This window comes from Festucalex cinctus, chromosome 1 (genome assembly GCF_051991245.1).
Source record: "Festucalex cinctus isolate MCC-2025b chromosome 1, RoL_Fcin_1.0, whole genome shotgun sequence".
NCBI lineage: Eukaryota > Metazoa > Chordata > Actinopteri > Syngnathiformes > Syngnathidae > Festucalex > Festucalex cinctus.
The window spans coordinates 25771042-25784524 of record NC_135411.1 but is presented as its reverse complement, the minus strand read 5'-3'; the positions used below and the strand labels follow the sequence as shown (position 1 = coordinate 25784524).

The 13483-nt window shown below is 37.9% G+C and overlaps 1 protein-coding gene across 2 annotated transcripts in view; it reads left to right on the top strand.

The window, feature by feature from the left end:
* Positions 1 to 13483, top strand: part of ankrd12 (ankyrin repeat domain 12) — a 43324-nt gene that overhangs the window by 19744 nt on the left and 10097 nt on the right. Inside the window, exons 2-5 of one of the 2 annotated variants that reach the window (XM_077525794.1) lie at positions 4075 to 4188; positions 8411 to 8579; positions 12526 to 12597; positions 12910 to 13050. In XM_077525794.1, the coding sequence (XP_077381920.1) occupies positions 4129 to 4188; positions 8411 to 8579; positions 12526 to 12597; positions 12910 to 13050 (442 nt within the window). In that variant the 5' untranslated portion in view covers positions 4075 to 4128. The remainder of the gene's footprint in view (positions 1 to 4074; positions 4189 to 8410; positions 8580 to 12525; positions 12598 to 12909; positions 13051 to 13483) is intronic. The other variant, XM_077525795.1, reaches the window with a different exon arrangement.

Genomic DNA, 13483 nt, shown 5'->3' with positions numbered 1-13483 from the left:
ATGATGGGATTTACACAAACGGCAGGCTTTAGAAATCAGAGTAATCACACTTTGTTCGAACAAATAATAAATCTTAAAATCCTAATACTACGGCTTATATTGATGCTTAACATCTGTGTTGCATGTTCCGTTCCAGGACCACTGGATCGTAAAGTATACACTGGTACCTTTTTGTGTATCAGTTTTTCGACGTTCGATCCCTCATTAGGCTCATGTTTTGTTTTGTTTTGTTTTGTTTTGTTTTGTACTTGCGAGTGAAATTTAAGATACGACTGCAGGGTAGCTAAGTCCACATGGAGCGACTTCAACTTTTCAAGGCACCATTGTATGGTCATTCCAGCATTAAAATCAGTACAGTATTTAATACAATTAATATAATTATTAATTACAATTATAGCACTATTTCTGAAAACCTTTTCACATCTGTGTTGGGTGGAGAACTTGTGGCACCTTTAAACTGTTCTAGCCCAGCCCATGACAATTGGTCTATGTATGGTCATAGTGTTAAAAGCACTCAACTAATATTTAGTTGTACAGGCAGGCACCATATCTGAGAAGTGCTTTACACCTGTACCCCATTAACTGTTATTGCAGCCCCAGTATTGGCCTGCATTCCACAAATCTTTCTGTTGCATTTTCACTGGCTGAAAATAAAAAAAAACTTCTTTTTTTTTCTTTGACCCGATATAGACCTAGTAGGGGGGACCATTGAGCCACTCAGTCTGCCCTTTTCACACGCTTAATTTGTGTGCTTGATGGACTTTTTATATGGCCCCTCAAATAACCCGCGTGAGCGTGCCAAGATCATTTTAGCTATCGTCTGTTTGAACCATGTTGAGCTTTGTTCCAGACTTGAAACGGCCAAAGGAAAATGGTAGCGCTGGTTAGGCCAACACCAAGCTGACAAGGGGCCCGCATGGCCTCGTAATTATAGTTGCTCCCACCCACCCGCACCATGCTTGTCTTCTGCGAGGTGGCCGGTGTCACTTTGAAAGTTGATCGCTTGCTTCTTCCCTTCTACTGATGAAAGTATGTTTGCTGACTAATGGCGGATCTATCATTGGGGAGCATACTTTGTCTTGTCTTGCTTGTGCTTTGGGTAGGCAGCAAAAGTGTTGAATTATTTATGAAATCTGTGCTTGTCTTAATCACCCTGTTAGTAGCTCTTTCGCCAAACACTACCAAATCTTAACTCATTACCCTACCCAAACTTCAACGGTTCAACTTCAACCCAATCATAAATCCTAATTCTACCGCAATCTCAACCCTATTATAACTCCTCATCATACCCCAATTTCAACCCTATTTTAACCCCTAATCCTACCCCAACCTAAACTTTATCCTACCTCCTAATCCTACCCTTATGCCAACTCTATCATAATTTGGCTTCAGTTAAATCAAAGTTATACCTCACCCTTAAGGAGGCTCCGGGGCGAGAGGTGGAAGCGTGTGAGACATTTCCCCATGCCAACTCCATACACACTTCTGGTGTGAGCGCTTATTTTACCTATCCTGATTCCTAATCCTCCCATGCTACCAAAACTCAAACTTATCCTAACGTCACTCTTGTGTTATCGATGTGCAATTTTACATTATCAAGTCCCGAAACTGTCACAAAAAAAAACAATCATTTGATGAATCAGCGGACAGTATTGTGTCATGTGACTCAGTGAGAAGCAAAACACAACATGGTTTTACATTGAAGAAATATTCATGAGCCTCCCGTTTCAGTGGGTGATTTACTGGTAATAGCAGGATATGGGTCCACTCTACGCTTCCAGCCTGGAACATAGACAAGAATGAATTCTAGCCAAATTAGTATGCCAGTGTATGCTGTATGACAACCATATCTATTTGGTTTAAAATTAGGGCTGTCAAAGTTAAAGCATTAATAGATTAATTAATCACAGAAAAATGTCGCATTAATCACGTATTAACGCATATTAATCGCACTATTTTTTTTTTTTTATACCTTACTTGAGCCTCGAACGTAACCGCGGATGGTTACATTGAAGGCTGCGCAGGTCAGTGATGAGGTCAATGCACGGCATTTCCTACACCTGTTGTTCCAAAATGAGCGGGGTGACTCCAGTTGGTGTGCTTGGGGGTAAATTTCGCTTTAAAATACACCCAGACGGGACTTTAAATAAAACAAAAGTAATTTGCGTTTAATTAATTAATAATTGCTGAATTGCACCCAATTGATATGATGCTGTTACATTTTGAGCAATACGCACATGCATGCGATTGCGTACATGCATTTAATCAATGTTTGCAAATGACATTCAGATAATAAAATGCATTAAGGTCAAACTATTACGGTATTTTGTATTTATTTCATATTGCGTGAATATGCAAGTAATTTAGCTGATTAATTGTGATTAATCAAAATTAAAAAGTGTCATTAATCAGATTTAAAAATTTTAATTGTTTGACAGCACTATTTCAAATATTAAATTCATGAGCTTTTTGTTTAACTGTAACTAAGATACTATTAAGTAGGGCTGGGAATCTTTGACTGTCTCACGATTCGATTCGATTATGATTTTTGGGTCTACGATTCAATTCAGAATCGATTCTCGATTCATACGATTTTCAATTCAATATTATTTGATTGTCAAATGATTTCTGCTTCAATTTACAGATATGCACAACATTGTCATGATCTACTCCAGTCTGCTTTGCAAGACAAAATGACAAATAGAGACATTAAAGTTTTTTTTTTTTTTTTAACATTTATTAATTTTGTATTGTAAGTGCCTTTTTCCACAAAAACAGCATGTGGGCTACAACGGCCTTTTCCCCTTCTTCTTCATTTCTAATTTAAATAAAATAGATTTTTGGATATTAATATCAATTTGATTAATAAATGAGAATCTCGATTCTTTTTTGAAACAATTTTTTGGCACACCCCTACTATTAAGCAACCCTGATTTGTCCTATTCTCCCATGCTTTATATACAGCCTGTACTTAATTTGAAGGTGTTCATTGTTAAAGTGGAAGTTAACCCCAAAACATTCCTTAAAATACTTTATATTGTTCTATGCTATTGTTCTATCCCCACTTATCTAACTACTGTATTTTGATTCATATTGTGTTTGTGGAGTATGAGCATCAAAATCCACACGTTTTTTTTTAATCTATCTCGGGTGGCCATTTTGCCACTTATTGTCGACTGAAAATGACATCACAGTTGCTCAGGTAACGGCCAATCACAGCTCAGCTTCAGAAAACAGGTGGATTTATTTTATTTTTTTTTAATCTAATCCTAACCCTTCTCTTACTACGAACCCTCCTACTAACTACTAATCCTAACCCCCACTCCTAATTCTACTTCAACTGACAAACGTTTAATGCTGGCTAAAATGGGGTCTGTGGAGGTCTACTTAAATTTTCTGGAAATGGTTTTGCTTTAGCAGAAGTCTCGTATGACTTAGGCGAAAGTTTGTTTGCACATGGTTCTTCATGGTTCTTCTTTTTTTTTTTTTTTTGGTTCCATAAACACGGTGATGTGTCATCAATGTTATTTCATTCAAGCAGAGGTTGGTAACAACGCTCTAAATTTAGTTTGTTGTATTTACTAAACTAACTTCTGCATTAATTATACTTGCCAGAGTAGCTTTGATGCACTATACTTTTTACTCTTACTTGAGCACGGTATATATGTTAAGAAGAAACAGGACGTATACACATGGGTACGGCTCACCAATTAAACGTAATCACTCGTGATCTTTAACTCCATTTCAACAATATAACCAAGCCAGGCAACAAGCATGCCTGCACACAGCCTTTACAGGCTTGTCAAAGTGACTCAGTTCCGTAAAGAAGAACTGCAGGATACACCAGAATGGAACCAAGTTTCAAGAAGAAATTATTGGAATAATCAATAGGATAATCGATTCTAAAAAAAAAAAAAAAAAACTTTGTTAGTGACAGCCCTATTTAGTCTTACTCAAATAATACTCAAGTAAGACTACTTTTTACTTGAATGTTGAATCCTATTATAACAAAATGACAAAAATGCATTTCCTGACATTTTTGAAAATTCACTCAAAAATTTCATTTGGTTTCAGGTGCATGATGAACCCGCTGTGCAGGAGCTGTCTCAGCTAGTCGAATGCCACACCATGGCCAAACCTGGAAGCGACAGAGATGGCGCCATGGTGGAAAAGCAAGCGGGGAAAAAGGTACTGATACGACAAACCTTGCTTGCTTACACATTATTATCCCCAAGTTGCTCTCTTCTAAGGTTAATTTGAGGAATGAATTGTCTCCTTAAATGTCTGACATGCATTCGCTGCAGCATTAAAACATCACTGCTGTATTTATAGCGACTGCCATGAAATTCAAGACGCCATATTCCCTAATTATTGCCTTCTGTTTTGCTGCACATTCCATATGTCACGACTTTTTTTTTTTCCCCTCGCCACATAGAAAACGGACTCCTCCTCCAGTCAACAGTCCCTGGTTTGGGTCGCCTCTGCACTTTTCTATTCCAAAAGCTCAGAGGTTATCTTGACCTTTTGGAAAAGGATGCTGGGAAAAGTCTTGCGTCACCGGTTATTTTAGACAACTTTGGGAAATATTTCATCACAATTCGATAAAAAAGGACAATTCACACCGAGAGCCTACAAAATCGCCACAGCGGAGGTGTATCATTTATGTACAATCAATAGAAGGCGTTTATTTATTCATTTATTTAATTTTATTTTTTTATCCAAATCCACTCTTATTGGTCCAGAGAAAATTATTTGAGTTTTTAAGCCCAAACTGATACAACAACCTATAACATGAAGACTGACAACGGTCAAAGTTGAGCTTCTATCATCATTCATGTCCGGATATCAGCTTTCGTCCACCAGAAACTCTCAGTTGCATTTGATCTGAGCAGAGCACACAGCAGGAGAACAAAATCTCCATCACTGAGGAGACTGAAAGAAGACCTAAGCGGCAGAAGCTTCAAATGTTTGGGCGAAATGAGGCGATCGCTCCTCGAAACGTCCATAAAAGCTGATGCATGTCACAAATGATCCCGAAATCACCACAAATGCCCACTTCATGTTTCAAGTGGGATAAAATTAAACTCAAATATCAGCACCATTACTTTTCAAAACTTTGCAGTTGCAAAGACTAATTAATCGGCCCATCCAAAGAGAACCCCCTTCCACGCAATGGATTAACACATAAATATGTAAAAAACATTCATGTATTAATAATGCATTGCATTGAATGAAATCAAAACAGTAGAACCATCAGCATGTTTTTTTATTTTCTTTAAGTGGTCAAATGCATTTGACAAAAAATGCCATCCCAAACAGCAACATGGTTGCTTAGGTGTAATGACGGTGAGCCAGAAAGGGCACATTCATTCATGTATTTTTTTAATTTAGCTTAAGATATTTTAGTGATTGTTCTGCATTTCAATGCCGATGTTCAATGTTCTTCGAAATAAAAAGTCATTTGCTCTGAAAGGGACGGTGTGTAAAATGTAGCGCCATCTAGTGGTGAACTAATAATTCATTCATTTTAAAAACCCACAATTGATTGCACTAATATGCAAAACAAATGTTTTATAGCATCAAAGTGTGTATGTATGTGTATATATATATATATATATATATATATATATATATATATATATATATATATATATATATATATATATATATATATATGTATATATATGTATGTATATATATATATATATATGTATGTGTATGTGTATGTGTATATATATATATGTGTATGTGTATGTATGTGTATATGTATATATATATATATGTGTATATGTATGTATATGCCACACCTTACAGGAGACTGACATGTTTTGTCACCTTATTATTGCTACAAATACGTAAATGAGAAAAACTTCGCAAACGTAGTTTGCCCTGGTGGTTCTTGCAGCGACTGTCGGACCCAACAGTTTGACCCCCGCTTGCCTTCTAAAGCTCTGGCCTGGAAGTGTTTGTCGCTGAGTCCCTCGGGCTCCCACCGCTTGTCTCCCACTGCTTTGCTCTTGCTAGCTTTTACTACTTGCTTTTGTTCTGCTTACGAGGTTGCTGGCTCGCTGAGCTGCTTGCTTGTTCAGAGCAAATGATAATTAGTAGTTATTGGTGGTGGGCTTGCAAATTGTGGTCTTTCTGAGGCACCGTAGTGCATGTGCTTTAAAATCGTTGCATTCTGTTAGTGTTAAATAATACACCATAGTACCTTTTTAAAAGAATATATTCAATTTAAGGTGCTCTATCATAATATCAGCAACATTCAAAACTAAACATAAGCGATATTATTGTTTTTCGTCATAGTTTCTGTGATAATATATAATTCTAACAAATGTTATTGGGACAGGTCTAGGTGAGTGACCTATGCCCGTCAGATGCTGCGGATGATAAAAACGAACTTTTTGAATGTTAAGGCCGGTCATAATCAACACAGAGCACTTTTATCACTAATAGTTTTGAGCAACTCTTGCAAGTGGAGTGGCTGGTAAATTCAGTGGAAGTCTAATGTGGTTTTGTGCAAAATTAGCATGATTTTGTTAATGTCTTATGAGATGTGATTTTGTGAAATTGTCCCGGGATTTTTTTTTTGGGAATAGCATCTACTTTATGACAAGAAGTGTCAATTTGACCAGTACTCATAATGATTTGTTCTCTTGAAGTTGGACTTAAGTTTGAAGTAAGCCTTTTATTTTTTTTAACACCTTGCTCGTTACTCAAGCATGGTAGAGAAATGCAAAATTCAAAAAGTTTCACTTGACAAGCTTCACTTCCCTTTTAAGGAGATCACTTTGCCACGTCAGGGTTCTGCATTAACGGTCGCCTGGGGCCACTACATGACTTTGTCAAGCCACCTCAAATTCACTGACGCTGGCCCAACTTGAGCCAGTATAAATTTAATTTCATAATTAAATATGATGAAACATGTTCCTGCGTTTATAATATTTAACATTCAATATTTTAGTTTTATCCACTGAAAGGGATATTTGGGATTTTTTGACATGAATCTCTATTTCATCCTCACCTCCAGTGTGTGCGATCAGCACTGACTTGCCCCTGACAGTGTTCTGTGACACGAGTTCTAGTCCGGTGTTGGATGAGAGGAAAATAGTCCAGCAAGCTGGCTGTGGTCACGGAAATAAAGCGTTTTTTCTTCTAAAAACAATTTGTGTTCAAAAGAGTGATACATTTACACACTAAACTCCCTTCTGAAAGAAGTCAGACGCCATTACCGCCGGGCACTACTCTTCTGTTCGTTCGTATCACTGCACCTATATAAATATGAAATAATCAGTGAAACTTACTGTATGGCAGTATTATATCATGAATATAGAGCAACAGTGCTGACCTGATTTAACAGGTGCGTTACAACATGGTTGGGGCACCACCTAAAAAGGCGTCATGTAGGACCCTGCACGTCATTAGGTACACCTGCACGTCATTAGGTACACCTGCACATTGTATGAGATCAGTACAAAAATGGGATTTTTAAAGATGATAAAGCTTCGTGTAACTTTCTGACCACTAATCTTTCGATTTCAGTTATAGTAAATGTTAATGTAATGCAGAATGTGGACGGATCTGCATTTTTAGCCTCAATTTGTTGTTTAGCTATTCAAACGTTGTAATACAGCTGGTACGTTTTGGGACGTTTGTTTTTAAAGTGTACCTTTTTTGTATTTATGACTGCCACTTCTGGCCTAAAGTGTAACTGCAGCTTTAGTGTCAAGCTCGTGCAAGGCGCCACTCCACCCCTCCCCACACCAAGAAACTGTGTAATGTTCACCCCGAACACTCCAATTTGAAGGGAAGATGCAAGCTGATAGGCACAGTCACAGTTAAAGTCAATGCTATTAGTACTAATCTGGGCATTGGTAGAGCATTGATAATGTAGAAAAATCTTCAACATTAATCTCCACAATGCATCTTTAATTAAAATGTCTAGAATTGCAACGGTTGACCGGTTATCAAAGTAATTGCTAATTATTTTTGATAATAGATTTATCATTTATATACCTTTTTACATTTTAAATTGTCCAAAAGCTTAGAATTTCATCTTCTCAACAGTAAATATTATCCAATTTATTTGATCCCCAAAGAAAGCGGACTGATTATCTTTGTGTTGACTCAAAATAAGACAATTGCTTTTATGTTGAAAAACAATAAGCAACATTTTTTGCTAATTCTCTGACATTTTAAGGACCAAACCGGTAACGGAGTCATAATTCATTTATGGACACTGTCAAAATGAAATGATATCGTGTCTTTGAAAAAAGGGTTAGAAATGTATTTTATTTTATTTTTTATCCGGTTCATCAATTAATTGACAAATTATTCAACAAATATGTCCATTATTAAAATAATCGTTAATTTCAGCAAATGTCTATTTATTTTTCTGTCTCCCCAACAGTGCAAAGACAAGTTGTCCCCCTTCACCAAAACACCCAAGCTGGACCGGAGCGAGTTGCTGGGAAAGGAAGGGAAAGTCAAGTCTTCCATGAAGCGCAAGCTCTCCTTCACAAACAGTCCGCCCCGGACGACGACGACGACGACGACGGAGGAGCGAGACTCAGACACCGGTAAGGACTCCTTAACTCCTGTTCTTCATTCTGTAAGCCCAACTGGTGGGTTGCCATGTCCTCACACTGCCCATGTCGGCCAGTTGTCAAATAAGTTATTTTGGCTCTCAAATTGTGTGAAACGTTAGGCTTCATCGTCATTATTTTGGCTGCGGCAGAAAGTCAAACCTAACACAAACCTAAGTGCTTTTCTTCGGTGTAAAAGGAACACATTTAATGATCACAAAATTAAACATAAAAACTAGTTGTAGGCTTCTTCAATTAAGTTCTCCAATAAATTCAAGATTCTTCAATGAACCAAATATATACCGTAAGTAACATTTAAATAAAAAAACTATAAACAGCTTCAATATTTTCTTTTCAGGACAGTGCAACATCAGACTGTGAGCAGTACATTCTTCAATGAACAATTTAAGAAAATAATAAATACCGTAAAATAACGTTATATATTATACGTATATATAATACATAACTGCTCCCCCCCCCCCAGAAAAGCAACATTGGTAGTTTGTCTTGCTTTTAGGAAGCATACAAGTATAGGAACATATAATGGTGTTTGTTGTTGTTTTGGCTCCATCTGAAGAACCTGTGAGAGGCTAAATGCTGCTGGAAGTTAGCATTAGCACCACGTAAATACCCATCCCGTGCTGCGGTGATATGATATACACATGTTCACCGTTTCAAAAGAATTTGATCATTTTGGGCATGTAAAACAGACATTACAATTGTAAAATAACAGCAAAACAATTAAGAATCATTATATTCTCACTGGGAGCAGTAGTTTTGTGTTATTAGGGACCTCGTAAACTCCGCAGTTCCCTGAAGGTGCCGTATATATGGGTGAAAGAGTGGCTGTTAATTGGTGGAGAACCAGGAAGTGAGATGCTTGGCATCAAAAGCGCAGGACAAGAAGGATCAATTTGCTTTTGTTGTTCAAATAAACATCTGGGTGCCTATCAGAACGCTACAATTTATGTTTAATTTTATATTTGCTGCAATCTTTATGAAAAGACAGAGAAACTGTCACAGTCTCCTTCAAAATAACTGCAGTAAATGGCCTATCAGCCACAAAGTTTTGCAACGTTGTTGGTCATTGTGATTTTGTCATCCCGCTGCCATAAATACTCCCTGCAGCCATTTTAAAACCTGCAACTGCGCCCAGCTGTTTTCTTCTTTGGTCCACGTATGAGTTTTGAGTGCGGTCGGAGACGGCTCCGACGTGGACACGTGTTTGTTTTTTTTGTTTTTTTTTTACAGAATGTGTAATTCTCAGAAAAAGGAGCTCTCTCTCTCTCTTTTTTGAGTTTCTCCTTTGCTTCCATGTTGGACACAAACTCAAAGCCTTGAACTTGTGCAACAGGCTGGTGCGCAACCGTCATCGACTCCGAATTTAGCCCAGTCGCAGTATGTTTGGTTTAGATTTAAATGCTGTAATTACAGTAAAGTGTGCCATTGGGCATTTTACAACACTGCTGCCCGGCTTAGCTTTTATCTTCCCCGGAGGCCGACGCATCGCGTAAACGTTGATGGCGCCTCACGGACTGACGAGAATTCTCAGGACCAATCACAGGGTCTCATCCACTGAATCAATGCTATGAATTTTGTTGTTGTTGTTGTTGTTGTTGGGGTATGGCGACTAATGTCATGCAATTGCAAAATAAATGCAAATTCCATTATCCATTTTCTGGCTGGCTACAACCAAACTGGTCACCAGTCAATCCGCGGGCAAATATGAAAATGCCACCAGTCATAATCCATCTCACCCCAGCTGCAAGTCATCTGTGTGAGTACAGTACTTAGCCGCAACCAACAGATGCACTGCTCATACATATATATCGGCCTAAAAGTTTCCAAAATGTGGCTAAATCACTGCTTTTGCACCATGCATTGAATTGGGTGCCATATCTTGAGCAATATTTGGCGCATTTGATGCAGTGATTGTCTTCCACAGGGCTCCTTTCTTGTCATAACACAAAGCAATGTAGAAATTAATCAGTGTCATAGTGGCAATTAAAGTCATTATTAGCTTTTTTGAAAAGTACTGCTGGAGTAGTCAGAAATGTCCTTAAATGTTCAACAGTGAAACTGATTTTGTAAACCATCTCCCCTGTGTTTGCAGCCATGCCATACCAACCCCTTTATTTAAAGGTCAGCAGTGGTAGACACCAAATTGCTGTACATTTAAAAAGAAAAAACAAAATAAAAACACATTAAAATATCATTAAATTAAAAACAAAGTGTGTAAAGTTCAGAGTGGCAGTCTCCTGCGTTTTTAAATGCCAAAGAATAAACATGAGTTAAAACCATGTAAGTGTAAGCAGCGCATTATTGCAGACACAAGCTTTGAATTCTGAAAGCCAATATAGAATTTATTAAATTAGTTATTTTAAAATGTAAAAAAAAAAGTGTAAATTTATCAATTTAAACAACTCAAACAACACAAAATTAGTACCGGTAACTATTAATCACCTTTTTTTTTTTTTTTTTTTAGTTGGAGTGTAAATTGAAATTGTAATTAAATTTCAATTAATTGAACAGCCCTACTTCCAATAATAATTTATTGCGCACACTCTCACAGGTCACCTATTGTAGACTGCTCTGTAAGACTTGATATATTTGACATTTAAAATATAAAGAAAGACAAACTGTTTTCCAGACTGTTCTATTCATCTCGGCTACTAACTACTGAAAATCCCACAACACTCCCCAAAATGTTACCCTCACAGTTTTTTGTTGCATTTTTAAAACGCCACTGTTTTGTATTGGCAAACTCATAATGACTTGCTAGTTGACTTTGAAGCAGAGCTATCATTAAAACTCAGCTTCAGTGTTTCAATACATTTGTACATGTTAGACTTATAGTAGGATTTGAAGGTATATTTGTATTCAAGTTAATTTTGCAAAAAAATATCGACTTACTTATTAGTTAGACATAATTTATTCAATTCATCCGCTAAAATGTTTTTATCCAAAAGAAACTTTTTATTCTATTTATAGTGTTTTCAAGAATTTTGTCTTAATATTTTTTACGGTTAAACAGTTTATTGTTTCGTACCAAAAAATAAAGGATCATCCTAATCCTGATTTCAATTATTACCAAAATATTGTGATTAATATTTTCTTTATAATCGAGCATCCCTAATGGAAAGATTTTTATGCGCGCCTGGTTAGGTTTTGGGAGGAGAAAGGGAGGGTCAGCTAGACAGGAAAGCAAGCGGTCTGTTCCGAGCAGGTTTACCAGTCATGTCACTTCGGTATTGCTTCATGTAGAATAACTGAAAAGCCCAATCTTAAAGAAAATAGAGGTGTTGTGTTAGTTATTTTCCATAATAGGACAGTAAAGAAAGCCCACACTGGCGAATGCTATGTCTTCATGATGCATCTTGTGTAAACACGAGGTGTCACGCATTTTGACGTCACAAATGTGCGACACTAGGAGAGTGGAGGAGTTGAGGAGTTGGGCACAACCACAACAGATGGACCAACGTGGCATGTCTGTTATTATCGGCGTATTTCTTTATTATGCGGTTTATCTGTATGATGTCATATTGGTCGATAATTGTCACTAATTATCGGCCATCGATATCGTGCATCCCTACACAATTTACATGTGATTAAAATTTAATTCAAATTAATGCAGCAATTATTACAAGACTCCCAATGTATTTGCCAGTGGACCTTGTACAAAATGGAGCAGGTATTATCACTGATGTATTAGCTCTGATATTTAATACAAGCGTGTATTCCAGTGGTTTCCCGTAAGAATCCACATTAACTGTTGTTAAAAACCTTTCGTTGTAATTATGAGTTGAAAATAACGCGGATGGATGATGTCCACTGCTGCCCTCCGTTGTGTGTCACCATGACTCATACATAACGTGCGTACGTGTAAGTGAGCAGGGCGAGCATTTAACACCGTGCTTTCCCACGATGCTTTGCACCACAGATGAGTCAGACCCAGGCCAGTCCGCTGAGACCTGGGGGGAGAGATTAGCGGCCCCCTGCCGGACATACGCAGGTAATCCACTGCCGCTAATGGTACTGCTGCTGCCCTCTACGAAGTCGCTTCTCTCCCCCTTTTTCCGCCTCGCCCGCCGCAAACACACAAGCACGTGTGTGTGTTTTTTCTCACCCTGCATCTGCCCACGCATGTGTGTCGCCACAGGCTGGGGAGCGGTAACGGTGGGTGGGTATGGGTGGGCGGTCGAGTTTTTGTCTTTTCGACCTCATACTTGTAATCTGCTTTTAGATACAAGGTGGAGGGGCCTGTAGTCAACATAGGAATCTCTGTCTCTATGTGTAATGTGTTATTTTTTGTTTTCTTTTGTAGATAAGGATGGACCGGATAAGAAGAAGGTGAAAAAGGAGGCCGGGGGCAAGAAGTCCCAAGCCCCCAACCTTTTGTTTGGTTACCCGCTGTCGGAGCGCAAGCAAATGGCACTACTCATGCAAATGACGGCCAACAGTCCAGGTTTGTGCACCATTTCCCCCCACAGAAGCTTTTAGTTAAAGTTAGGCACACTGCTCACCGAGCAACTAAACCACAACTATATCGTTGCGACTAAACCGTCAGCAACTTAAAAAAAAAAAGAAAAAAAGATACGAGCTGTTGTTGGAGCACTTTTTTGGGGGGAGCTTTAACTTGCAAGCAAAAAATTAATGTTGGCAGTTAACTCTCGTCACAGCAAGCAACAGTTTAGCAGATAGTGAATAATTCTTCAAAAATATGTTTCAAGCTGTTTATTGCTACTCCCAGTCGAAGTTAAATCAAACATAAAACAGGGAAAATTGCACCTCGGGTTTTTAAAAATTGCCACACAACTTTTACTTCTGCTGGCTTAATGCTAACACACAAAACAAAACATCACAGACGGGATAACATAGCATCCGCATTGGAAAATTTT